Below are 26,307 nucleotides of genomic sequence, written 5' to 3' on the forward strand. Positions count from 1 at the left end.
TGAGGAGAGTGTGTCAGTGGAGCAGAGGTCATCTCTGAGGCCTCCCCGCAACTTGCTGTCCCTTGGTTCTAGGATGCTCTGGAACTTGACCCGGCTCCCTCACAGCACATCTCAAAGCCATGGGTGAATCCAGTCCCAAAGGGACCCTACAGCGCATCTTTGGGACCAGCCAGGTGTTCCAGAACATCGATGATGTAAAGCCAAAGGCCACGGGATTAACAGTGCCCCTCAAAGTCAGGGAGTAGTGAGTGACTACCTTGTCCCAGGGTCCCAGGTTCCTACTCTGCACAGCCAGTGACATGCCCTACAGCTTTGGGTTGGTTACTCTCCCTCTCTGGGCTTCAGTGAACTCAACTGTGTAACAGGGCTCTCCCACACCAGCAGATGAAGATGGTGGCCTGGATGAGCTCCAGGAATGCCAGCCTCCTCTCCCTGGGTGTCTGTCTACCTGCCCAACCCTGTCTCTCCACCCAAGCCTCCCTCCTCCCAACCCACCTGCAGCTGCAGCTGTATGCCCTGGGCTGGCCAAAGTCAGGGCCAGCCCCTCTGCTTCCTGCCCCCCCCCCCCCCCACAGCTATCACCAAGGCCAGCAGTGCTTGGAGAGAGAGGACTGGGAGATGGCCGTGCTGTACTTTTCCCGCGCCCTCCACCTGAACTCCCAGCTGGTGAGCGGTGGGCACGGGCAGTTGCTGACACGCACTTTGCCCTCACCGTTGAACCTGCCAGGCCCCTTCTCTCGGTCCCTTCTGGTAACTGAGCATCAGGCCTCAGCGGCCGGTGGGGAGCGGACACAGCCTGGGTCCTCTCTCCCTCAGGTAGACTTCTACGCTTTACGCGCCGAGGCCTACATCCAGCTCTGTGACTTCTCCTCGGCCGCCCTGAACCTGCGAAGGGCCTACTCCTTCCAGCCAGAAAACGCCAAATACCTGGAGCGGCTTACCTTCGTCCTTTACCTGCAGGTGCCTGGGGCTGCCGCAGGCCCACCCAGGGCGCCCGCCTCACACCCAAGCCTGTTGGCTCTCCCTTCGGCTGTGGGGGTTTTCGTTGCTCCAGGGACCAGCTTCGCCTCTCTAGGGACCTTCTTGTCCCATCCGTACCTGCTGCCCCTCTCATGGCCTCTCCCACCTCCAGAGCTGGGTAAAGTGTTTCGCAACATCGCCCAATGAGAGCTTTCTGCGACGATTACAGTGGTCTGATTACAATGATGACGTGGGACTGATGAGCCTTTGAGATACAGTGTGACCGGGGAACTAATTTTTTGGTTTTACTTAATTCATTAATTTAAATTTGTACAGCCACACGAGCTGGTGGCTACTGTACTGGGCCACACAAACCTAGCGTCTAGAGAGGCTCAGGCACTAAAAAGGTAAGAGCATTCCCCATTCACAGTCCAAGACAAAAGTATTAAGTCACAAAATACCAACAAAGTCCAAGACTTGCTGTTTCTCTCTGTTCCTGTTTCTGTATTGCTGTCCCTCTCTTTTGTAATGTTTATTTATTTTTGAGAGAGAGAGAGAGAGAGAGCATGAACAAGGAAGGGGCAGAGAGAGGGGGGGAGACAGAGAATCCCAAGCAGGCTCTGCATGGTCAGGGCAGAGCCTGATGCAGGCCTTGAACTCACAAACCATGAGATCATGACCAGAGCCAAAGTCGGACCCTTAACCAACTGACGCTGAGCCACCCAGGTGCCCCTGTATTGTGTTTTTGTCAACTGTATAATTCTCTTGCTGTGTCTCCCTAGCTCTGTATCTCTTTCCATCTCTGTCACTGTCTCTCCATCTCTGTGTCTCTGTCCCCTGAATTTTCTCCTAGATCTGAAGGGCCGTGTCCCTGTCTCTTGTCTCTCTTCCCTCCTGCCCCAGTGGTGCCCCCTGCAACTGATAGGTGCTGCTGGGTTTCAAGCAGGAGTGACTCCCCTCTGTGTCCCCAGGGCCAGTGCCTGCTCGAACAGCGTGCCTTCCTGGATGCCCTGAAAATCTTCTCACAAGCCTCTGCACTCCAGCCCGAGAAAGCCAGCTTCCGTTACCGATGGTGAGTGCCCGGCATGTGTCCTTGTTCCCCTGGCAGCCCCTTCCTGCCCCTCTCGCCTGGCAGACAGAGTGCCTCTGCCCCCTACCCTCAGCATGGCCTGTCTCCTGGCCCTCAAACGGCACCAGGACTGCCTCTCACTCGTCACCAAGGAGGTGCAGCTTGGCACGACCAATGCCGACATCTACATCCTCCGGGCCAGGCTCTACAACTTCTTCCAGAAGGTAGAGCAGGGAGGGCAGGGCGAGGGTGGCCCTCCCCCTGCCTGGGTGCCCCCAGCATACCCTGCGATTACAGGAGGCCGCTAAGCTGTCCATGTGGTGGCGACACTGTCCTCTCCGGGCAGAGTCCCCAGCCGTCACTGACCACTCAACATAGTTGTCCTGTTGTCACTCAGCTCTGGCTCTGTGCCAGGCCTGTGTCGGCCCTCAGAAACCCCAGGGTGAGAAACCTATGCCATCCCTGCCCTTATGGAACTCACAGCCCAGGGGAGACGTCCTTAAGCAGATAATTACACAAAGAATGATTTCATGAGTGTGGGGGCACCCAAGGATCCATTAGATAAGGCAGCCCTTCCTCCTCCCTTCCTTTGTCTCCTTATTTTTTTTAAAAATGCTTATTTATTTATTTTGAGAGGGAGAGAGAGCATGAGCAGGGGAAGGGCAGAATCCCAAGCAGGCTCCGCATAGGTGCAGAGCCTGACGTAGGGCTCGAACTCACATAATGTGAGATCGTGACCTGAGCTAAAACCAAGAGTCGGATGCTTAACCAACTGAGCCACCCAGGCACCCCCTTTCTCTCCTTATTTGCCTCAGTGAACATTTTAGGAGCCCTGCACTGGGCATGGGGCCAGACAGTATAGGGAACAGCTTGGGGGCAAGGGAGACTTGGGGTCACAAGAGAGGAGGGGACTGCAGGTATGAGAGGGCATCAGGCAGGGTCTTGTGAACTGAAGAGGACCCTGACTTTTTCCTGGGGAAGCAGGAGCCTCAAAGGGGAGCTCCCTGGGGCAGTGGGCTTTCAAAAGATCCTTTTGGCTGCCAGGTGGAGTTTGGGCTGGAGGGGCAGGTCGGGAGGCCGGGAGCCTGGGTGCCGTCCAGCTGGAGAGGAAGGTAGAAGGGAGGGTGGCCATGGGGGTGGCAGGAAAGGGGCAAGTCCCACAGTCCTTTGGAAGTCAGGAACAGAGACGGACGTGAGAGGGCTTGAGGGAAAGGGAAGGATCCAGAACAATGCCTGGTGTTCCTGCTTGGCCTGGTGCGTGGGAGTGAGAGAACTCGGGGGGACGAAGGAAGGGCTGGGTGGGTTCACCTCAGTCACCAGGTGGTGCATCCTGGGGGTAGCCGGAAACCTGAGCCTCTCCATGCTGGGGTCTGGGCTTCTGGGCCCCACAGTGACTCAGTGAGAGAGTCTCCTCCCGAGGCAGGAGACTCATAATTATTGTAATTATCAGTAATTGCCGACTGTGGGAGTTCAGCCCCTCCTGCCACCTCCACCTCTGTCATATGTACACACCTTCAAAGCACTTGACCCATACTTGTCTTTAAGACTCGAGGTAACCCCCTTTAGATACAACCCATTGTCCTCTTTTCACAGATGAGGAGCTGGGTCCAGAGGGCCTGTCCAAGGTCACACAGCCAGCTCTCATTGGTGCTGCCTTTGAACCCAAGCCCACCTGCTCCAAAGCCCTGTCCCTTGCCTCTGCCATCTTCCTCCTCCTGACTTCCACTCGCACCTGGTGTCCACACTGTTTGCTGTGCTCACCCTCCAACCAATTACCCTACAGGCCACATAATGCTTGCTAAAACTGTTTGTTGACTCACTGACAGATTTGCTTACCCAGTGGAAGGTATTTGCCTGGGGATGTTTTCTGTTTGTGCCCAGGTCTGTATCTGTTCCTTGCCAGAGCGGTCTTGGGCTTAAAGGTCAGGGGAGTTGGGGAAGGCATGTGCGTGGGAGGATAGGGAGGAAATGACAGTCACGGTCAGGAGGACACACCCTCCACCCACCTCGAGTGAGCTTTGAAGAAGTTCTCCAAGGAGGAGGCATATGCAGCCCCATTCTACAGCAGAAACCACTCAGGCTGACCTGGCTCACCTGAGGTCACATCTGGAGAGGGACCAGCAGGGATGGGGCCTGGGATGGGATTTTCCCATAATGCTCCCTGCTTCCGTCATGAGGCCAAAAACAAAAGGCGGAATAGCAATGCGGGGGCACTGAGGATGGGGGACACGGTGCCTGCCTGCCCAGAGAAAGGCCCCTATAGGCCTGGAGGTGTGCTTTCACCACGGGACGGGTCGGAGCTCGGCTGAGCCTGCGGCCCTGATGCCATCATTGGCCCCCTGCAGCCCAGCCTCTGCTATCGAGACCTGCACAGAGCCTTGCTGTTGGACCCCAAGCACCCACAGGCCAAGGTGCTGCTCAAGATGATGGTGGACCAAGCCCAGCAGGCTCGCCAAGATGCCGGGATCCTAGCCGTGCAGGGCAAGCTTCATTACGCTCTGCAGCGCATCAACTGTGCCATCGAGAACAACCCTCTGGATCCAGGCCTCTTTCTTTTCCGGTACTGTGTGGGGAGGTGCCCATCTTGGATCATGCTGTGTGGACTCAGGAGAGGCGTTGATCCTCCCCAGGCCTCAGTTTCCCCATGTAGCCTCTAATAATCTTTCCCTACAACCCATTAGGGTCAAAGCTGGGGAGAAGGTTGTAGCTGCTCTCGCCCTTAGAGGAGGGGCAGGCAGCCGCCTCAGTTAACCTGGGAATTCTGGCCCCCCAGGCCTGCTGAGCATCCATGCTGGCAGGCTCAGCCCAGCTCAGTGGACAGGCTTGGGTTTGAATCTTCCCCCCCGCCCAGGACTCAGTACACGATTTGGGGCCGTTTAAGTTCCTTGAACCTAGGTTTGTGCATATAAACAGTGGGGTAAAACATCCACCCCACGTACAAAAAGGCCTTTTGCATAGAGGTTGGCGTGCACCTGCTTCCCAAAAATAAAGGTGGAAGCTATTTTTGAGTAAAACGAAACTACCAGTGACCAGCAGGTTATCCAAGTGGTAACCCAGAGCCCGCCCCACATCTAAGCTAGTGGCCGAGGAGGGGGGCCCTCACGCCACCTCCCCCGGTCAAGATGGTCCAGAGTGGCCAACAGTCTGGCTGGCCACCCCGGTTGGTGGGGGTGCCTTGGCCCTCATGCCCCTCCCCCGCAGGGGCATCATGTACCGCCGCCTCTGGGAGTTTGACGCGGCTGTGGAGGACATCCTGAAGGCGCTGGACATGATGAGCGAGCGCCAGGAGGACATCGCGCAGCAGGCGCAGCGGCAGCTGCTGCTGGCCTACAACGACTTCGCGGTGCACTGCTACATGCAGGGTGCCTACCAGGAGGGGGTGCTGCTGCTCAACAAAGCCCTCAGGGACGAGCAGCAGGAGAAAGGCCTGTACATCAACCGCGGGGGTGAGCGCGGGCTGCCCCTGCCCCTCGAAGTCCAGTCCGGGCTGGGCACTTGAGGCCCCCGAAGGAGGGAGGACGGGAGGAGGGAGAGAGCCTCAGTGCCCTGGGGACACACTTTGGGAAGTGCTGCCTTAGACAAGGGCTACAGTCTATTCATACTGCTGAGAATCAGGCTACTGGTAAAAGGTGCCCCGAGGCAAGGCAAACCACGGCAGGCACCCTCCACCACCGGCAGGTGCCCTCCGCCGCCCACGGGAGTTCGGAGCCACCAGTCTCAGGATCCCCTGGGGGTGGGGAAGCGGGGCTGGGGCTCCTGGGCACTGGGCTTGAGGACCCACTCAGCCCCCTGTCCCCGGGTCCCTGGGCCCCAGATTGTTTCTTTCAGCTGGGCAACCTGACCTTTGCGGAGGCGGACTACCAGCAGGCGCTGGCACTGAGCCCACAGGACGAGGGTGCCAACATCCGCATGGGCCTGCTGCAGGAGAAGATGGGCTTCTGCGAGCATAGGAGCAGGTGCGTGACTTGTGGGCGGGACCCCGTGGCGCTGGGGGGCGGGGCATGGCTCGAGGCCGCCTGCTGGGACCCTGGGTCGAGATCCTCTGCTCTCCCAGGCAAGTTTTTGTGAAAAATTAGTCACTTTTTTCAGAATATTGTTATGGTAATTGCACTTTTTATAAAATATCTCCAGTGTTCCGTGTGGGGCTTAAACTCAGGAACTGTGAGATCACCATCTGATCACCATCAGAGCCCTAACGGACTGAGCCACCCAGGCGCCCCTCCTATGTATATATTAACAATTAGTACCATTTTACAAAATGAAATAACGTTAAACTGTGTTTTGACTTCCGATCTTATTATATATGCGACTATATCATTCTTCTTTATTATTTGCATGGTATTCCATTCTATGGAAGTACCACAATTCATTTCTTTAGACACCTTTCTATGATGAATATTTGGGCTGTTTTCTGGGATTTTTTTGTTTGTTTGTTTTTGTTTTTTTTTTATACATAACGTAATGAGCACCCAAGATATACATTTTCATGCATTATACTAGGAATGCCACAGTTAGATTGCTGGAAGCCAAATTGTTGTGTTAAAGGGTGTGAACATTTAACATTTTAAAACAGTATCTTGGGACACCTGGGTGGGTCAAGTCAGTTGAGTGTCCAACTCTTGATTTCAGCTCAGGTCTTGATCTCAACGGTTTGTGAGATTGAGCCCCACCTCCTTGGCTTCATGCTGATAGTGCAGAGGCTACTTGGGATTCTCTCTCTCTCCCTCTCTGTGCCCCTCCCCACTAGCGCTGCCTCTCCCTTTCAAAAGAAATAAACTTAAAAAAAAAAACAAAGAAAACCATAATATCCAGTTGTTCTCCACAAATAGTAAGCCGCTGTAAACTTCCCCCAGGAAAGGAGTCTTCGTTTTCCCAAATCTCCTTAGTGCCAGGTGTTAAGACTGTTTTCTTTTCTTCTTTTCTTTTTTAAGACTATTTTCAACTCTGCTAATGCAGTAGGCAAAGAAACACTCTCGAGTTCGTTTATGTTGCAAGTTTAAATGGCTAGTGCACTGCTTCACCTTTTGTGCGTGTTCATCATTATGGCTGGTCCCAACCAGATTTTTTTTTTTTAATGATAAATTGCTCTTTAAAACTTTTTGTTGTTGTTACAGAGTTCTTTGTAGGCTGGGAAAATTATCGTCTGCCTCTGTGGGAAAATATATTTCTCCTATTTATTAGCGTTCCTTTGTGGTGGTTTTGCTACTCGGTAACTTGGGATTAAATCGTAGTCAAATTAATTTTCTCCTTTTTAGCTCTTGGGTTTGTGACATTCTCAGAAAGGTCTTCCTTACTCATAGATATTAAAAACATTCACTTAGAGGGGTGCCAGGGTGGCTCAGTCAGTTAAGTGTCTGATTTGATTTTGGCTCAGGTCTTTTTTTTTTTTTTTTTAATGTTATTTATCTTTGAGTGAGAGAGAGAGAGAGAGAGACAGAGAGAGACAGAGACGGAGCATGAGCAGGGGAGGGGCAAAGAGAGAGGGAGACACAGAATCTGAAGCAGGCTCCAGGCTCTGAGCTGTCAGCACAGAACCCAACGTGGGGCTCGAACTCGTGACCCGCGAGATCATGACCTGAGCTGAAGTCGGATGCCCAACCAGCTGAGCCACCCAGGCACCCCTGGCCTCAGATCTTGATCTTACGGTTCTCGAGATGGAGCCCCACGTTGGGATCTGTGCTGACAGGCTGATAGCAAGGAGTCTGCTTGGGATTCTCTCTCTCTCTCTCTGCCCCTCCCCTCCCCCCACTTTCTCCCCCTCCCTCTCTCTCAAAATAAATAAGCTTTATTTTAAAAAAAACATTCACTTACATTGGGGTCTTATACTAGCATTTAAGTGTTGGGGCCATTAAGAGTGTTAGTGTTAGAAGAGCAGAGGGGCATGGTGGAGTTGGGGGAGCAGAGACCAGCCTCATTTTCCCCAGACTCCCCAATGGGGCCCAGCAATTGCTATTTCCCTCCAGAGGGCCCAGCTCACAGCAGCCTGTGACCCCCTGTGTCCTGCAGGCAGTTCCATAAGGCAGAGAGCCACTTCTCAGTGGCCATCCAGCACAACCCCCGGAAGGCCCAGTACTACCTGCACCGTGCCAGGAGCCGGCAGCTCCTGCAGAATATTCTGGGGGCCCGCCTGGATGTTGCCACCGTCCTGCTCCTCAACCCCAAACAACCTAAGGTGGGTTCCTGCTGGGCCAGGAGGGCGGGCTCCAGAATCAATACCCACTGTTGCTTAAAGAGACCCCCTGTTCCCAGCAGTCTGGTTTCCTAGAAAATCTAACAGCGGCCAATGCCAAGCACTTACAGTGTGCCAGGTCCTGTTCTAGCCACTTCAACTCGCATTGCCGTTTCCCCTCTTCAGCACCCCATGAGACAGGTAACATTATTATCACCCCCAATTTGCAGGTGAAGAGGGTAGGGTTGGTTCAGAGAGGTCAGTTCCCTTGCCCCAGGGCACACACTTAGAGGCCAACCCCCCACAGGCTGGCTCCAGCACCTGCAGTTGGCTGGCCAGGTTGGGGTCAGTGTGCTGTCTTCCGGTAGGCCTCCTCACAGGCTCCTCCCAGTTCTGGAGCAAGGAGGTCTGGCCCTCTAAAAACCGCAATTTGTAAACGCTTCCCACGTCAGCTCTGAGAAGGGCTCTGCAAGGGCAGGGCAGCGCCACACCCTTCGCCCCCTGCCCTGGCCCACACCCGGCTCTTTCCTGGCAGCTGCTCCCCCTGATGACCAACCTCTTCCCGGGCATGTCGGTGGAGGAGGTGCTCGGCAGCCAGGCGGCCCACCTGGCCAGGTTGCAGCTGGATCGGGTGTCGGAGAGCAGCCCGCAGGCTGGCATCCCTCAAGGCATCGTGGGGCAAGTTCCTCAAGTGGGGACCTAGGGCCAGGAGCGGGAAATGGCCGGGGGTCAAGACTCCTCCTACCCCACTGCCTCCTCAGGCCATTCTCCAGCCCCCGGGGCTGGTGGGCTGAGTCTGGCGGGGGGCTTACCCAGGGCTCTGGGGCCATGGCTTGGCAGGCAGCTCAGGGAGCGGGAGCGAGAGCGCCACAAGGCACGGGCCCTGCAGCTCAGGTGGAAGCAGGAACAGCCTTCGGCCGAGACCTCTGAAGAGCTCAAGGCCACCACCCCCCAGACCCTGGAGGGAAAGCCAGAAGGTCCAAAGGAAGAAGCTGAGGCCCCCAAGAAGGAGGAAAAACAGGTGAGTGTGCCACATGCTGGGGCCTAGGGCCCTGGAGGTCTGGGGGAGCGTACCCCAAGCCAGGGCTGAGGGATGCAGATTGGCTGGAGGCTGGCATCCGGGTCTGGCTCTGCCGCCACTCAGCTGTGTGACTCGGACTGGGGACATTCTGCTCTGAGACGGGGATGGTACCAGTAAGGGGTACACCCCTGAGGAAGGGCACACGAGGATGTGGGCCCCTCACAAGGAGGCCTTGCCACACTTGGCCACACTCACCTTCATAACTTCTGTGTGTGCTGGCTGTGCCAGGATTTTCTTAATTCTGCAATCCAGTTCAAAAAAATTTTTTATTGAATGTAATGTAAATATAGAAAAGTACACAAATCCTAAGGGAGCGAGCTGATGAATTTTCACAAACTGAATACACCCACGACACCATTATCTTTTGAAAGACCACATTCCCAGGCCCCCTGCCAGGTCCCTCCCCTAGCCCAGCGTACCCCCAAGGCTGTCCTGACTGCTGACATCACAAATGAACGTGTCTGTTCACGCCCGTGGACAGATACAGTGTGCCCGCTTGTCTGACTCCTTTCACTAAGCTTGTTGGTGAGATGCATCTAAGCTGACCGCTCATTCTCATCGCTGTAGAGAATTCCATCCTGTGGAAGCCCCACGATTTGTCCGCTCCACTGCTGATGCGAGTACACTTGTGTTCAGAGGAAACGTTACGAATGAGTAAACGGACCACGAGCATCCCTTTGCCATAAACGGCAACAGCCAGCGCTAGTTTTTTAGCTCACGCTGCAACACACAAATGCAGAACTTTGATTTGTGTGCCCTCCGAAGTCATCATGAGCTCCCTCCCTCAGGGCGAGGTAGAGCTAGCGCCTGCCCGTCCTCACTTCCATTCCCCTCAGCCTGCAGGCGTGAGTGGGTCGGAGGGGTCCAGCAGCCACACGCCTGGCTGTGGCATCCTGCAGGCCCGGATTCAAGCCCCGCCTCTCTGCTTTCTTAGCTGCGTGTCCCGGGCAGGCTGCTGCGGCACCCGTAGCCTGGGTTTCTGGACCATGAGAGGGTAGTTCCCTCCCAGATATGTGGGAGGATGAAATGGGAGAGGCATGTAAAGTGTAAAAACATTCCTCCATTCTTCACTAGCTGTTCCCCAGGGCACAGCACTTTACCGTTTACAGAAGCCTGTCCCACACTTGAACTCATTTGCCTTTTGAAACTGAGGCCCAAGCAGCTGCCCAAACACTCCCTTTCTCAGAGTGCCATGCCGGTCTGGTCTGCCCACTCCCCTTCCTGGCCAGTCTTAGCCTGTCCGTGTCCCCCACCCAGCCCCAACTGGGGACGCTTGAGGAGCTCTAAGCTGCTGGTCTTCCTTCCAGAGCTGTGCCACTGGCCCACGGCCTCCCACAGCCGGTGACTGCCTTGCCTGTCTCTGCCCTAGGAGGAGAAGCCGAAGGCCGCAGCCAGCAAGGTGAGGTCCCTGTCCAACAGCTACCTCAGCCAGACCTCTTCAGGCTGCATCTTCGGCTGTAAGTCCCCAGCGCTCCTGCCGGCCCTGAGTACACCAAAGCGGCAGAGTGGGCCAAGGTCAGGGGTCAGAGACTCTCTGGCCCGTAGATGCTTCTGGGCTCTGCTTCTTACAGCTGTGTGACTCTAAAGCAGGAGTAAGGATCCTCGCTTTGCAAGGGGTGTGGTGAACCCTCAGTGAGGGCTGCACGAGGGGGGTCCTTACCGTCTCCCGCTTATCCTACAGCCCTGGCCCGCCTGCAGCGCTTGGGTTGCCGAGGAGGGCTGGGCTGGTGTCGTCTGGCAGACCTTCCCCTTGGCCACGCAAGGCCTGTGGGGCATAGGCAAGGGTGAGACGGACACCTCCTTTTCCTGGAGCTGTCTGCGAAGGGCAGCCTGACAGGTACCCTTGGCACATCCTTCCCAGTCAGGACCCTGTCCACCTCAGAGACAGAGATGTCCACTACCTGCCAGGAATACAAGAGCACCTCGGGCACTGCTGTGACATCCTCAATCTCCTCACTGCTGAAGACTCAATCCTCAGACCTGTTGGAGAACGGGGAAGACCTAAAATTGAGCCACAGCCCCAGAGAAAACGAGGCCGCCCGGGGCCAGAGCCGGAGGCCCAGCCAGACCGCGGCCGCCCAAGGCCAGAGCCGGAGGCCCAGCAAGATGAAGGCCGCCCAGGGCCAGGGCCAGAGGCCCAGCAAGACGGAGGCTGCCCAGGGCCAGAGCTGTAGTTCCAGCGAGACAGAGGCCACCCGATGCGCACGACGAAAGCCTAACAAAACCAAGGCCGCTAGGGGCCCAAGGCGGAGGTTCAGAAAGACCAAGGCTGCCCATGGCCATAGCTGGGGACCCGGTAAGGCTGCCACCCAGGGCCAGTGCTGGGGACTGATCCGAAGTCCCAGCAAGACCAAGGATTTCTATGATCCAAGTTGGAGCCCCAGCAGCACCGAGGCCACTCAGGGCCAATGCCAGAAGCCCAGCAAGACTGATGCTGCCCAGAGTTTGAGCCAGAGCACGAGCCCAGGTTCCAGCAAGACTGAAGTAACCAGGGCCTGAGCCTAAGTCTCAGAAAACCCCAGCCAGAAAAATCAAGGCTGGCCAGGACTCCAGCCCTAGCAGTTACATTGTTCTCTGAAGGGACCATTCAGCCCCTCACTTCTTGCTGGGTATGGAAGAGATTCTAACCCCCTCCCCCCATACACACACGCTCACCGGCACTCAGCAAAACAGCCTCCTTCCAGAGCAATTAGATACCTCAGCCAACATTCCTCTGGTCCCATGGCTAAGTTTATTGTATTTGTTCTCTTATAAAATTAAAAACTTTAAAAACTAGGCCCAAGTGGCAGCTTGTGTCCATCTGTTCATGGAGACTGAGAAGTCTCAGCTTGGCTTTACGATACTGGGACATAGGGTATGGAATGGAGGATTGAGAATATGGTGCCAGACCAAGGGGCCAAGAGTAAGACTGAAGAGGGAGGGAGCAGCCATGAGGCACAGTCCCTGAGTTACAATTCACATTTTAAGAAGGCTCAAGCTGGAGGGCAAGGTCAAGGCTCACTGAAGTTCTGGGGTCACCAGTGGTTTCCCTAGGGAAGGATGCAAAGGCCAAGATGCCCTGAGAGCAGTTAAGAGGCCAGGGCCTGCCCTGGCCCCTGGCCCATGGCCTGGCCAACATGCCTCCTCATCTTCACTTTGGACTCTGGGTCTCACTCTCCAGGAGGCTCAGGAAAAGAGTCCCTACTGAAGAGGCCCCAGGGCTCTCCTGCACAGCCTGGCCAGGAGGGCAAGGGTGCCATCTAGAGAGTCAGAGGAAGAAGGCAATCCTGGAAGCCACAGTTTTGCAGCCATTGGAGGAAAAGAGCTGCTCGTCCTCAGGGAAGAAGGTGGTGCTGTCCAGCACAGCCTGGACGACCTCATCCCTTGGCTCCAGGCCCAGCTGGGCCAGCTCGTTGAGCACGCAGTGCCGCACATGGTGCCGCTGCAGTGGGAGGAAAGGCACCAGGACGTCTAGGAGATGCTCTTCCATGATGCCTGAGCGCCAGAAGCCATCTGCAGGAAGGGACAATGGGGGAAGGGTCTACGTTGGGCTCAGGGACAGCCCCGGAGCGCCAAAGTGTGGGCTGAGAAGTACCAGGTCGGTGGGCAAAGCATCAGACCCAGCCCTGGGTGAAGCCCCAACCTGCTGAAGTTACCCCAGGGGGGGCCTCCTGAGCTGAACTCACGGTGCGGGTTGTCCAGCACAGCCTGGGAGATGACCAGCTCCAGTTCCTGTAGGCGGATCTCCTCACGGTCCCGGCGGCCGCGCCACGCCTCCAGTGCCACCTGGTTGATCTGCTCACCACCAGTGTTGCTGAAACCATGGCGGACGCAGGCCACGGCTCAGGAGGGGCAGGATGGCCCCTGCTTCCCACGTGCCACCTAACACAACCTGAGCCTGGGGACCCAGCTCAGTACCAGCAGGAGCCAAAAAACGCACTGAAAACACAGCACAGGCACCACTTCCCCTCTCCGGCGCCTGTGTCTACAACCGTGACCCCTGGAAATTCACCTATATGTGCCACGCACTTTAGAGTTTACAAAACACTTTTGGGTCCCTTAACTGACTTTCCCTCCCCTGGCCTCTAGGAGGACAGTGAGGCATTGATATTGGCCCTGCTGTGCAGAAAAGGAGATGGGAGTTCAGAGAGGTGAAGTGATTTGCCCAAGGAAACATAGCTAGGACTCTTAGAGGTGGGACTAGAATTCCAGTCCTGTTTTTCCCAGGTCTGTGTCCTCCTGGCCACAAAAGAGGGAAGCCCCTTAACCTAGCAGGCTTCCACAAACAAATAGTGAAGATCCCAAAGACTGAGCCTGGAATGGGCTTTGAAAATGTCAAAATGTGAATAACAGTGTCACAGTGAGAGTGTAAGGGGCTTTGGAAAAGCCCAACTGGGCCTGGGGGTGGGGGGAGGAAAGGTATTCTGCTATGGGACCGCAGGCCAAGACTGGATAGCTGAGACCTTGGACAGGTGTCCCCGTACCATCCTGCTGCAGAGCTGGACCCACCTGATGAAGATGAAGATGGCTTTTCGATAGTTGGTCCCGAACACAACCCAGGAGGAGCCCAGGAAAGGTCGCAGGACCTCCATCAGGCCTGGGGCCAGCTTGTCCATCTCGTCAAAGAGGAAGAGGGAGCGGCTGCAGGCAGTGAGGTTCCCCTGGACCCAGCTCTTAAGATCCTTCTGCAGGGGAGAGGCAGGAATCTGAGGGAGATGCTCCTCTAACCCCAGACTTCTTCCCAAGGCCAAAACTAATCCTCTTCCCAGGAGGGTATGGTCTCCCAGAAAAAACTAATCCTTTCATGGGGCTGCGGGCAAAACTGTGGCCCTGAGAAGCGAGAGACTTATTCAAGCTCACAGAGCAAGTCAGCAGGCTCACAGAGACTCAAACCCAGGCCTTACGTCAGCCTGATCAGGCCTCATTCTCCGATACTTCCTACTTTCCATAAAAGGGGAAGGTTCCTTTATGCCCCCTGAACCTGCCCAGTAATATTGACAGCTGAAACAGATCAGCCTGCAAAGTACCTTGCAATCAACAACAATAATAGTAGTAAGAGCGACTATTTACTGAATGCTTCCTCTGAGCCTCAAATTGGGACTATGCTTTGCAGAATGAAGATAACGCAGGCTGTCTGGCAAAGGTAAGTGCTCAATAAATAATACCTGCAACTATATGATCCCGTGTCCCCGGCAACAACCTTGGCAGGAAGGTACCATTACTGCCCCTCACCCCCCTCCCCCGCCAGGATTTAAAGCAAGAACTCCCTGCCAGGTAGAAGCTCTGGTCATGATGGGTCCTGAGGGCTGGGGCTCCAACGGGCTGTGTGGCTTGGAGCAAGTGACTCTCCCTCTCTGGACTGAGGATTCATTCACTCCCTAGGGTCTGGCACCCCAACATGCAGGTGAATGGTGGCCCAGGATGCCACCAGCCTACCTTGTAGCGCTCCACGTGGCCGGGGTGGGGGAAGTGGATGACGGGGGAAAAGTGGTGTACATGAGGGCTGCGGAGACCACCCCGGAAAAGGTAGCGCGCCAGCAGGGAGCTGACATAGGACTTGCCAGTGCCTGTCCAGCCATGCAGGGAGAGGACCAGTGGCTTGGTGGGGGCTGGGTCCTGCACGAAGGCCTTCAGTGCCTTCACCACCAGCGCCTTGGCCAAGTGCTGGCCGGCAAGGTGCTGGGCCAGGTCACACTCCAGACCTAGGGCCACAAGAAGGGCAGAATCAGAGCTGAGGACACACACAAGCTTGTCACGGAAGGGGGTGGGGAGGAGTCCTATCTGGAAACCCGGTCGAGGGTTCCCTGCGTTCCGGGACATTTTTACGTTCCCTTTCTGTAGAAAGGGAGTGGGGCCCTTGGGGTCTCCGGCTACAGCAGCCACCCTGAGAGCTGACTCAGCTCAGCTCCAAGTGGGTGTGAGCTGTCAGCAGGGTTGGCCCAAGGCTCCTGACCACGCCCGAGGCAGGCTTCTCCCCTGTGGAAGCCCAATCTTCCCCCCCAAGGCCCTGCTGTCAAATGCCTCTCTCCATCCTGGCAGGGCTCTCCCTGGACCCCAAAAAGGCTTCCTCAAACCTACGCCCCAAGTCCGGAGCTCCAGGCTCTCAGTCCCGCAACGCCGGGCCCACTTCCGGCCCCAGCCATCCGGAAGTCCGAGTGTCCCGGCCCTCGGTTCTACCCTCCAGGTCTGGCCCTGGCGCAACCCTTGGGTGCAAAGGCTCCCCGGTCCGCCGGCCCCCCGCGCTCCTGCGGCTCCTCACCTTGGAAGTCAGGCTGGAAGTCACATTCGCAGAAGGTGCCGAAGTGGCAATGCAGCGAAGTCAGGTCCCAGGCGGCGGCCGCGGCCGAGACCAACCCCAGCAACCCGAGGAGCGAGCCCCAGGGCCGGCAGCCGCGTGTCGCAGCCGCCATACGGGTGAGGCCGGAGCCGGGTCTGGGCCAACCGCCCCTCCCTAGAACCACAATTCCCGGCGTGCATCATTCCGTGGCAGCCACTGTCCGTAGACTACAACTCCCGGCTCCCCTCTGAAAGGCCCGCGCCGCCGTCCGGCAGCAGAACCGCAAGGTAGCCTCTAAGGGGGAGCCCGCGAACCGTCCAATCCAGGACGGCGGGCCACGTTTCCACGGCCACGGTAACTAGGAGACCATAATCGTGCCGAAAGAATAATAAAGGTTTATGCCACAAAGGGTGACGTAACAATTGTAGCAAAAACTTGTGCGGCACCTTAAAACTTGCAAAGAGCCCTTTCCGTGCTCTTTTTTTCTTTTACACGATAAAAGAGCGCTCAGTAATATAGCTTTTGGTGAGCACCTACTACGTGCCATTAGTGTTAGGTGCCTTATAGATCATAACAGTGCCTGTCAGGAAGAGAAATAGTGTATTTTGGGGCGCCTGGGTGGCTCAGTGGGTTAAGCGTTGGAATCTTGATTTTGGCTCAGGTCATGATCTCACTAACAGTGCGGACCCTACTTAGGATTCTCCTCCTCTGTCCCTCCACCTCTCTCTCTCTCTCTCTCTTTCTCTCTCAAAATAAATAAACTTAAAATAAGAGATGGTGATATTTCAATGAGATACAGGCAAAGTGTTTTGCCTCAGTAATCGATAAATGATTATTGACAATCTATTATGTATGAAACATGGCAATCCCCTACCTAGCAGCTACTGTGCCCTAAGTGCTTGAACATCAATCCTGAGGAACTGATCTTGTTATTGTCCGCATTTCATTGAGGAGGAAATTGGGATCCAAGGGATTAAGCCTCTTGTCCAAGGCCACCCGAGTCAAGCTGCTGCCAAAGATCTAATGCACTATGTTAGCCAGCCTCTCTTGGTCAAAGGATTTAGAAGGCAAAGGACCCCAGAAGTTTTGTATTCAGTGAACAGGCTCCACAGGTGTCCAGCCTGGCCAGGAATCGTTTTGATCCATATTGCCTACCTCCCCTATCCATGGAATCAAAACAACTGCTTTCAGGGCCCTTTTTAGAGATTCCCTGCCCCAGCTACCCTACTCGTGTGCACATGCGCACACACACACACACACACACACGTACACACACACACACACACACACACATGTACACACACAAAGCCTTCTGGGGCCACTTCAAAGAAGTCCAGGTCAGGACACCCAGGTTCCAGCCTTCCTCATTCTGCTGCAGTGACCCAGGGGGAGTACCTTCTACCTCCAGTTCTCAATTTTCCAGAGGGAATTGGAATCCGAAATTTCAAAAAGCCCGGGTGCCTAGGTGGCTCAGTCATTGAGCATCTGACTTCAGCTCCGGCTAAGGGCATGATCTCAGAGTTTCTGAGTTCGAGTACCATATCAGGTGAGCACGAGCGGGTGAGCCCCGCCTCTCTCTCTCTCTCTCTCTCTCTCTCTTTCTGTCTCTCTCCCTCTCCCTCTCTCTCGGTCCGTTGTGGGATTCTCTCTCTCTGATCCTTGCTCACTTGCACTTTCTCTCTAAAAAAGAAAAAAAAGCACCCTTCCACCCCAAACATCTGAAATGCTTGGTAGTGCTTTTGTGGGAAACTTAGCTGGGCTTCCCCTTAGTAGGGGCGGCCCAGGATTTCTCCCACTGGTTGGAATTAGCCGTGTATCTCCACCTCTGGTCTGTGAGCTCCTCCAGGACTGGGACTGGGTTTTATTTATATTTGGGGCTCGAACCCACGAACCACGAGATCATGACCTGAGGTGAAATCAAGAGTCTGACACTCAACCAAATGAGCCACCCAGGCGCCCCTGGGACTGGATTTTAGTATTGGCTGTAACTCTGGCTCCTGGTAGAATCTGAAATGTCCCAGGGGCCATTTCCCGTTGAATCACTTTTTCCCCTTTTCATCTGAGAAAAGATGCTTCCTTCCACCCCAGGGCCCCCTGAGAGACAGAAGAAAGAGTCATAAAAGTTTATTATATGAAAGAACGAACATGGCTTCTGTACATCTATTTACAGAACAGACAGACATATTTACAACCAGGTGGAGGCCTTGGTGTCCGGCAGGTGCCCCGAGAAGAGTGAGGAGGTGTGAAGGCTCTCTCCTGGCTCCAGCACAGGGCACCTCAGCAGGAAGGGGAGAAGCAGAAGCTGGAGGGAGGGAGAGGGTTCCGGTTCTTCCTGAAGGGAGACTTGGCGGGCATGTAGCAGGTGGGACGGAGCCCAGGGTCCATGCAGGACCCTGGAAGTGCAACGGAGATCCTGGTTTGGGCCCAGAACATTCTTGGGCTGATCACAGTGTCTCTGGGGTGCTCTGGGGAAAGGTCTGTGCCCCCTCTGGTCCTGTTGCTGCCCGCAGCTGCAGAGGGGAGGGGTCCGTGGGGGTCACAGCTCGCTGGAGCGGACAGCAGGCTCCAGTTTGTGGGACAGGGCAGTGAGGACCTTGTCGAACTTCTCATAGCGCCGGGCCTGGTTGCTGCTGGCGCCCTGGCTGCCCCAGAGGAGGCGCATCTGGAACTCAGTGCTGAACACCTCCAGGAGCTCTGGCCGGGCCTGGAACCCTGCAAGGCAGGGCACAGAGGTCAGGGGACTACCATCCAGCTGGGGAAGGCCTGGGGCTCCAGGGCCTTGTTCCTAAGGCACCTCCCCCAGCTCCACCAGGAATCGAGCAACGTTTACTGATGAACATGAGCACGTGTGCCATGTATAATTTTTAAATCACTAGAATATAAAAATATTAATGTTAATTTGGGGGCATTTTTCTTTTCGTATTTTTCTGTAAGCTCCAAAGTTCTTTCTAAGAAATGAATACATTTTGCGAGTAAGTTTTTGCTAAGTAAAAAAAAAAAAAAAAAAAAAAATTTGTTCTCTCTGAAAAAGAAAAAGGCAAGAAAAACAAACACCAAAATATTCTCCCCACTTGCCTCTGGATAACTGTGGGTGATTTTTGTTCTTATTTCCTTTTTGCTCAGCTGTAATTTCCAGTTTATCTACAGTGAAGTTTCATGACTTAAATCATGCCTGGGGCAGTAAAAGATTGCTTTGCAAACAACCTTGTAAAGCAGCCCTGTTAGGACGTCTACTTCACAGATGGGAAGACTGAGGCTCAGAGAAAGATACACAGCTTTGGTGCTCTTTGAATCATCTCTATCCCTCCACCCACACCGGATGCCTTCTGCTAACAGTTGAACTGATAAGTGAGTGAAAAACGGGTAAGAAAAAAAAAAAAAAGAGGGAATGGAGCAGGCAAGAGGGATGGGGAAACGCAAGTGGACGTTTGGAGGAAAGGGGAGAGCAAGTCCGGTGGAGGGAGGCCCGGCTGGCAGGACCAGTGACTTTCTCGCCACCCCGCCCCCGCCATTCGATCGGTGACTCACCTTGCAGCTTGACCTCAGCGTTGGTGTGATACAGGCCTCCATGGTGGGCCACTGTTCGGGCAGCCTCCAGGTGGGCCAGGATCACCTCCACACCGTGCTCTGTGCTGCCCCAGGGCTCAGGGCCCTCAGCGGGGGCCGAGTCACATTCCAGCAGAGTGATGAGCGGCAGCACATGGGGAAACGTGGTGTTGCTCAGCGGTGGGCCTTCTGCAGGGAGGCAGGCAGGTGCTTAGAGACCTCGGAGGCCCCACCATCCGCTCTGGTCCCAGGTAACAGGTGCGGCAGGGGGAGGGTCTTCCTGGGGTCCCTGACTGAGCCCCCAAGGCTCCCGACTCCCGAGGCAAGCCCCTCCTTGTGGATTCCTCCAGCTGAACCCACTGCCGCCTCGGCACAGCCCAGAGGGCCAAGCCTGGCCCTGGCTGCGGCACACACAGTCGCCAGGTGCAGAAAGTGAGCACAGGGAGAAGAGCCCACACTGAGCTCAGTCAAGCTCTCATCATCCACATTGCGAGGGTCTTTGCCGGCCCAGAGAGGGCTAGAGCCTGTCCAAGGTTATACAGCAAGGCGGGGGAAGTACCTTTGCCCTCGTTGAGGCTCTTGAGAAATGGCTTGAGCTTCTTCTCGTAGAGGATGGCACCCTCTGTGTGTCGCTGCCGAAGGGTCACCCATGTCTGCTCCAGCCGGGCAATCTGGGGAGATCAGACTGTGAGCGACCAGCCAGGAAAGGGGCCTGCACGGGCCACAGGCCACCCTGCTGAGTGGACACCCAGATATGGGATAATAATTATTATCACGGTCACCATTCACATATCAGGGACAGTGCTGACTGCGTTTCACAGTCTCTCTTGAAGCCCTTGCAACAACTCATTTTACGGATGAGGGAACTAAGGCTCAGATAGGGAAATGACTTGCCCAAGGTCATTCCAAAATTAAGTGGCAGAGCTGGGAATTGATCCATGGCCTCTACGACCCTGTTGTTCCTACTGACTCGGCACAGGAGAGAAAGTGTAGAGTGTGGACGAGGTTTGGGCTCTGAAATTAAACAGATCTGCTTCAAATCCCAACTTTTTCAGTCTCTGACTGTGTGACCTCAGGCAAGTACTGCTGTGCCTCCGTTTCTCCAGAAGTAAAATGGGACAATAGAGGCACTTACTTCACAAGATTGTTTTGAGGAATCAGTGCTTGTAAGGTACTCAGTGTAGCACCTAGCATATATTAAGTGCTTGCTAAATGATAGCCATTTTATATTTATTCTTGAAATTCATTTAATATTTGTCACTCATTTTACAGGTGGGTAAACTGAAGCCCCAAGAAGGGGAAAGACTCGGACTCAGTTCTCACAGTTACCTTTGCACAAATGCTGCCTAAAAGTCACAAAGTTCTTCCTGATTCAATGTACAGTCATCGCAAAGGATCGTATCCCAGGGCTCCTCCAAACAGCGACTACCTGAGGCCCAGCTTGAGATGCACCCCTCTGTACCTGAGCCATATCTAGGGCGCCCATGACCGCAGCGAAGCTGAACATGTTGCCCATGGTCCCCCGAAGTTCCGCCGCCAGCTGGATGGTCTTGTGCAGAAGCGCTGCCCGCTCCTCGGCGGAACCCGTGCAGCCCAGGATGTCCACGGCCAGCATGATGGACATGGTGTGGAACCTGTCAGAGCCGCCAGGTCAGAGGGGAGGGGTCCTGTCACTGCTTGCGGTTGGGCGCCGAGGAGCGGAGGAGGCCGAGCCCAAAGTGACAGGTTGGAAAGGGTCAATGAGATTGGGGGGCGTGGCCAGAGCGAGGGAAAGCAAGCCCAAGGGCTTCTGATTGGTCAGTATAAGTCGGGGGCGGGGCCAGAGGCTTTTGAGCGCCAGGCTGAGGGGCTTGTGATCGATCAGCGGAATTCACCCGGCTGAACAGATTTAGGAAACAAGAGTAGCTGGAGCTGATGGGCGGGGCCAAGGCTCGTGGAGTGTGATTGGTCAAGAGGGTGCAAAAGATGAAGCCCGAGATAAGAGGACTCCGTCTTTTGGGAAACTAGAATTGCTTGGAGATGCACCCCGGGAAGTAGCGATTCGTCGATGGACCGAGGGCGTAGCCAGAATCCATGGGAGCAGGGCTGAGAGACTCTGATTGGCTAACCAGCCAAGCAAAAGGGCCGCGAGGTAGCCCGGGGATCCCCCCACCCTCCTCGAGTCCTCGGGCGCCGGTGCTTGCCTACCTTTCCAGCAGGTCTAGTCGTAGCTGCCGGCCATGGGGGAGGGTGAGCAGCTCCATGCCCCAGCGGACTCCCATTAGGGTCTGCATCTCCTTGGTAACGCCCAGTATCCTAGCAACCTGCAAGGACGCCCAGAGGGCTGATTAATTTCCTGTCGCGGCTGGCCCAAGCCATCTGGGAGTCAGAGAGCTTTATCTAGGAGGGCAGCGTGGCTGGGAGGCCGGGTTTGAATTCCAGCTCTAACCCTCTGCCACGGAGCAAATGAACCTCATTTTCACGGAAATGAGGGACAAACGGGAAAATGCCCAGAGGTGTTTGATCTGTGCTAGAGGTGACCAGGATACTCTTATTCCAGAAGGCAAATCTCAGACCCAGGGAGGGAAAGGGCTTGTCCAAGGTCACACACTGGGCCGAGAACCCAGAGATGCTCCCTTCACTTCTAGCCCTCCCCACAGGGCAATATCTCTACCCCCCTTTTCTTGCTTCCTGAGCTCAGAGACCAATGTGGCCTCCAAATGAAGTAATCAGTGCCCCCCCCCCCAAAAACTTCAGAGGGAGAAACTGAGGTGCAGAGTCTGGGTCCTTAGATGGTCAAGATTCATTCAAGCAAAGGCCCAGGCATTGACAATTTAAGAGTCTAGGTTATGAGTTTTGCTTATTTTGTCCACTAGGGGGCATGGGGGCTGGTAGTCTTGGCTTCTACGTTTTACATTCCGGGGAACAGCCAGGCTGAATCTTAGCAAGCTGAAAAAGTGCCCCAGGGAGCCATACGCGGTGAACTTTCCCCACTGCCCAGTTCTAGTGCCAAACTGGAGGAAGCAAGACTATCTTGTTTTTTGTTTAAAAGGAGAAAATGAAGGCGCAGAGAGGTAAAGTGATCAGCCCAGAGTCACACAGCAAGTAAAGGACAACTGTGAAGCCAGAATCCAGGCCCACTAGCTATACTTGGGGAATTTAGGGGCTAGCTCCTCACCACCCCGACGTCTGTCCCAAAGCCAGAGGACAGAGGTGTTCTCTCTGCCCTGGTGCTCACCCAGCACCTACCAGGCAGTCAACTTTGGTGACGTGCCGGGCCAGCGTCCGGGCATCCACCTCTGCTAGCAGCTCCTTGACCTTGCGCAGGAGGCCCACCTCCAGTGGCCGGTTATCCTTGGGGATCAGTAGGGACTGGAAGGTGGCTGGGTTGAAGGAAGAGGTGGCTTCCACAATGGGGACCGTGAAGGCCCTGCCCCAGTCCCCCTCGGGGGCCCCATTTTCTGACAGTTCCTTTAGCCTCTCCCCGTAGCTCCTGGCCTGCCGGCTGGAGGCCTCAGCCGCTGCCCACTCTCGGCTGCCACGGACAGGAGGCTGGAGCTGGCAGTAATGGCCAGAGTCCGGGTCACTGTAGCTGCTAAGCGACGGTGATGGGGAGGCCTTGCAGAGCGTGTGGGAGGGACTGGCATAAGGGCCCTTGTCCGATTCCCCAGGGGGCTTTGGGGCACTTCCAGGACACAGCTGGGGTTCACTGGAGCGGCGGGTGACAGGGGAGGCAGGCAGCGCTGTGGCAGAGGGAGCTGCAGGGGCGGCGTGGACACGGGTCACTGTGGGGAGATAAAGGGAGAGAACTAGTTACCAGGGCTCCCCATCCAGTGAGGTTCTACCCTTTTCCCAAAGGACAGACTCCATCCACCCTACAGGGTGATGCCCCCACCTCCCTGCACCCAGGCCAGGCCCAACAGGCTCCGGCCAACTGACCGGGCCTCTATGATGCTCTTAAGTTGTCTGGACCCCAGGAATTCACACGCTCCTACCCTAAGGCTGCTGCAGCCTTGGGGAACCACTGAACTACTTGGAGATTTCCATGACTCAGGGATGCTAATAAGCCCTTGCTGGGAGTTCACTGTGTGGAATTATTTCTCAGGGAATTAGCACTAATGATTCATTGAGGACACATGTGCCAGGAGCTGGTGCCATGCTGGCAATACCCTGGTCAGCCACAGCAAAACCACCGTCCAAATTTAGAGGTGATGTATATTGAGCTCTTACTCCCTGCAAGATCCTTCTTTGCACATCAGTCCACTTAACCCTAACATCCTGGGAAGCAAGTATTTTCATGAACCTCATTCTACCACGAAAACACTGAGGCTCAGGGAGGTGAATTGATCTGCCTGAGCTCTCCTACCCAGCAAGGGATACGGCTGGGGTTTAAATCCTCAACCCTGGATGCTTTACACTGCCATGTTGCTTAGAAAATGCCCAATAAATAATCTGTGGCAAGGAATTTCAACGTTTGCCCTCAGGGGAGTTGTTTTGCAGGGAAGTTTGTAGTGATGACAAGTCCGCGGGCCTGTGCTTAGGGAGGGATTTGTGACACCCTGTGTAGACCACACTGCACCAGAGCCCCTGCAGGCAAAGGTTCCTTCCAGAACGCCAGCCTCCCTGCACACTTTGCCTGCCACGTGGACAATATGCACTATGGCCCGTGGAAAACACTCGTTTTTTTACTTTCAGAAACGAAGTAGTGGCATGTGTCTGCAACAGGAATTTTCTTTATATCAAAAAAAAAAAAAAAAGGCACAGTGCTCTGTACTTGCCGCTCAATCTTGCTATGACCCTGAAACTGCTCTAAAAAAAAATTCAAGGCTATTTAAAAGGAAAAAAGAAAAAGAAAGAAAGAAAGAAAGAAAGAAAGAAAGAAAGAAAAGAAAGAAAGAAAGAAAGAAAGAAAAGCACAACAAGACTAGCCTGTCTGAGCCAGCCATTTGGAAGCAAGGATGCGTTAAGTCCCAGCCAACGCAGGGCCTGGTAGGACACCCTACATGTGAAAGGCGCTTGACCCGTGGGGGCTGAGTATTGCTGTATAAGCCCCCTTCCCAGCATTTGAGGCCAGGTTCAGTAACACAGCGAGCCTTTAACAGGCTTCACTGCACTCTGGAGAATGCACTGGAAACCTCTTCATGCACAGTGCCTAGTGCCCAGTAAGGGCTCAACAAATCACTGCTGAATGAATGAGCCACGGATATGTTTTGTGTGTCAATATCAGTAGTTCTGCTGGCTGGTTTTTAGTGTAAATTCCTACAGGGCATCATTCTCAGTAAAGAGGTAGAAACACACACACTCACACACTGTAACAGAAGTCATCAAAGACGGAGCACACGTGCACATACAAGGTCACTCCCACTAGATCCCCCCCACCTGGCCCTCCCCCTCCAGTGGCCATACCAGTACTGTAGGCGGGGGAGCTGGGACTCTCAGAGATGGGAGACATGGGCGAGTGCAGGTCTGGGATCTGGTCCATGCTGAGGGCACAGTTGCGGATGGATTCCCGGGGGTGGGGCAGTGATGTGCTGTGGAGCAGACACCTTCATGAGCAGAAAGCCCAGAGGGCAGAGTCCTCAGCTGGCCTTAGGACTGTCACCTCTCCCTCCATCCTAGATTGACTGAACTTCAGAGGCAGAAAAGGCTTGGGGATTGTAGAGTCCAACCCCCCCGATTGGCAAATACAAACCCGAAGCCCAGAGGAGGAAGTGTTTGTGCAGTCCACCACCCACACGACTGCTCTCTTCCCGGAGAACCTTGCCCCCACTTGGAGAACTGTCTGAGAAGTAGGCCTAGCAGAAAGGATGGGGAGCCTAAGGGAACTACGCCCCCCAGCCTGGCACCTCCTCACTGCTCCCACACTATGTTCAGAATGCCAGATCCTGGCACAATTACGGTCACTGGTTCTAAACCTCAGGCAAAGCGGCTACTGCCCAAAGGGTTTCCAACCAGCAATTTCTTGGCTGATGGCACCCAGCGCAGGCCTAGGGAGATGGGACCCATGCAAGTGCTGGTGGCACAGGACGGCAGGTCTCTTTGCCAAAGGCCGGGGAGGCCATAGGAATTAGGGGTATAGACTTTGGAGTCGCGGACCTGGATTTGAACCTCGGTCTCACCCTTCTCCAGCAAGTGGCTTCGCCTCTCTAAACCTATCTCCTCATCTGTAAGGTGGGTGTGTACACAGGAGCCAGCTCCTGTGGACATGGGAGTTGACGAGCCTGGGCACAGAGAGCACTCAGCACAGGGCAGGGTGCACACTGGGGTCTCAGGAATGAGTCGCTGCTGTGGCTTTTCCCGGCCTCGTCTCACGCCGCCCCAGAAGCAACCAGGTGTCACCAAAATGTTGTCGGGACGTCCCATGCCCTGTGCAGTGGTTTGCACACTGCAAAGCCCTCTGCTCTGATGCCCGCCTTACCCTAGGCAGGTGGGTGGGGAGGGGTAGCAGCGGTGGCAGGGACAGGACGGCAGCCAGGGGTCCCCCTAGGCCAGGGGGCTGAGTAGGGGCCCTTTATGGGCAGGAACGTGGTCGTGAGAAAGGAGGAGGGGCAGGGCCCAGAGAGCTCAGCTAGTCATGGCAGAGCTGAGGCTGCAACCGGCACCTGGCTGCCTGCAAACCCTTCGCTCGCCCTTCCTCTTCCTCGCTGCAGGAAGGACACTGAGGCTCCAGGACAATAATTCCGCCCAATTCAGTGTGGCTGGGCCTTCTGTCCCTCACTAGCACTCTGATGACTGATACCCCGACTTGCCAAATGGGGAGATGGAGGCCTAGGGTGGGGTCCTCGCTTACCTGGTGGGGCAGCCATCGCTACGGGTAACCTTGTCGGCGGTGAGCCCGTCAGTCATGGTGACGCTGCGCCGCTTCATGTGGCTGCCCTTGGGGCCCGAGGGGCTGGAGGGGCCAGCAGCCTTGCCACTGCCCTGGCCCAAGCCATAGCAGGCCTCCAGGTAGCGCAGCGGGAAGGTGCGATTGACGGGGCAGTAGATGATGGCCCCGCTCTGTTCGGACACAGCCTTGCGACTGCCCACGTGGTACCGCACGAGGGCGGGCACGTGGTCGAAGCTCTCCTGCTCAAACAGGTACTGGATGTGGGTGTAGCTCTCACCCGCCTTCACCACGACCTTGTTGATCTTGAAGTGCAAGGCCTGGTTGCGCCAGCGGCAGGTGAGGACATAGTCACCCAGGCTGGTGAGTGAGTCCCGGATGAGGAAGTCGCCATTGCGCTGCACCAGGGTCTCTGATACCT

The 26,307-nt window shown here is 55.3% G+C and overlaps 3 protein-coding genes across 8 annotated transcripts in view; 1 reads left to right on the forward strand and 2 right to left on the reverse strand.

Annotated features, from left to right (window-relative positions):
• The first annotated feature begins 256 nt into the window (after nucleotides 1-256).
• Nucleotides 257-12,054, forward strand: TTC16 (tetratricopeptide repeat domain 16). The gene is given in 13 exon segments (XM_042913852.1): nucleotides 257-558; nucleotides 561-666; nucleotides 821-960; nucleotides 1,932-2,032; nucleotides 2,124-2,253; nucleotides 4,375-4,589; nucleotides 5,231-5,475; nucleotides 5,844-5,985; nucleotides 8,036-8,201; nucleotides 8,734-8,876; nucleotides 9,039-9,219; nucleotides 10,649-10,736; nucleotides 11,141-12,054. Coding segments are annotated over 13 exon segments (2,469 nt in total). The 5' UTR covers nucleotides 257-384; the 3' UTR covers nucleotides 11,779-12,054.
• TOR2A (torsin family 2 member A) lies at nucleotides 11,992-15,875 on the reverse strand. Of its 2 annotated transcripts, XM_042913848.1 has the most exons (5): nucleotides 15,518-15,866; nucleotides 14,695-14,960; nucleotides 13,768-13,943; nucleotides 12,945-13,072; nucleotides 11,992-12,771 (listed from the first exon to the last, which is right to left on the reverse strand). In XM_042913848.1, exons 1-5 carry the CDS (start codon nucleotides 15,666-15,668, stop codon nucleotides 12,527-12,529), a joined length of 966 nt encoding a protein of 321 aa, XP_042769782.1. In that variant the 5' UTR covers nucleotides 15,669-15,866; the 3' UTR covers nucleotides 11,992-12,526. The 2 variants fall into 2 exon arrangements, with proteins under 2 accessions (XP_042769782.1, XP_042769784.1); XM_042913850.1 differs by lacking the exon at nucleotides 12,945-13,072 and having other exon boundaries at nucleotides 12,636-12,771; nucleotides 15,518-15,875.
• Nucleotides 15,876-17,643: 1,768 nt separating this feature from the next.
• SH2D3C (SH2 domain containing 3C) overlaps nucleotides 17,644-26,307 on the reverse strand; it is a 29,906-nt gene continuing 21,242 nt past the window's right edge. For all 5 annotated transcript variants that reach the window (XM_042913841.1, XM_042913840.1, XM_042913842.1 and 2 more), the window contains 8 exons: nucleotides 25,851-26,305; nucleotides 24,467-24,591; nucleotides 22,310-22,845; nucleotides 21,269-21,384; nucleotides 20,544-20,715; nucleotides 19,641-19,752; nucleotides 19,064-19,270; nucleotides 17,644-18,247 (listed from right to left, as the gene is read on the reverse strand). In XM_042913841.1, coding sequence (XP_042769775.1) covers nucleotides 18,072-18,247; nucleotides 19,064-19,270; nucleotides 19,641-19,752; nucleotides 20,544-20,715; nucleotides 21,269-21,384; nucleotides 22,310-22,845; nucleotides 24,467-24,591; nucleotides 25,851-26,305 — 1,899 coding nt within the window. In that variant the 3' untranslated portion in view covers nucleotides 17,644-18,071. The remainder of the gene's footprint in view (nucleotides 18,248-19,063; nucleotides 19,271-19,640; nucleotides 19,753-20,543; nucleotides 20,716-21,268; nucleotides 21,385-22,309; nucleotides 22,846-24,466; nucleotides 24,592-25,850; nucleotides 26,306-26,307) is intronic.

The sequence above is a fragment of the Panthera leo genome, chromosome D4 (genome assembly GCF_018350215.1).
Source record: "Panthera leo isolate Ple1 chromosome D4, P.leo_Ple1_pat1.1, whole genome shotgun sequence".
In the NCBI taxonomy this organism is placed as follows: domain Eukaryota; kingdom Metazoa; phylum Chordata; class Mammalia; order Carnivora; family Felidae; genus Panthera; species Panthera leo.

Coding starts and splice junctions, on each gene's coding strand:
- TOR2A (XM_042913848.1), bottom strand. CDS start 15,668: ATGGCGGCTGCGACACGCGGCTGCCGGCCCTGGGGCTCGCTCCTCGGG. Junction 13,944..14,694: donor GCCACGTGGAGCGCTACAAG/GTAGGCTGGTGG, acceptor TCTCCCCTGCAG/AAGGATCTTAAGAGCTGGGT. Junction 13,073..13,767: donor GCCATCTTCATCTTCATCAG/GTGGGTCCAGCT, acceptor CCATGGTTTCAG/CAACACTGGTGGTGAGCAGA.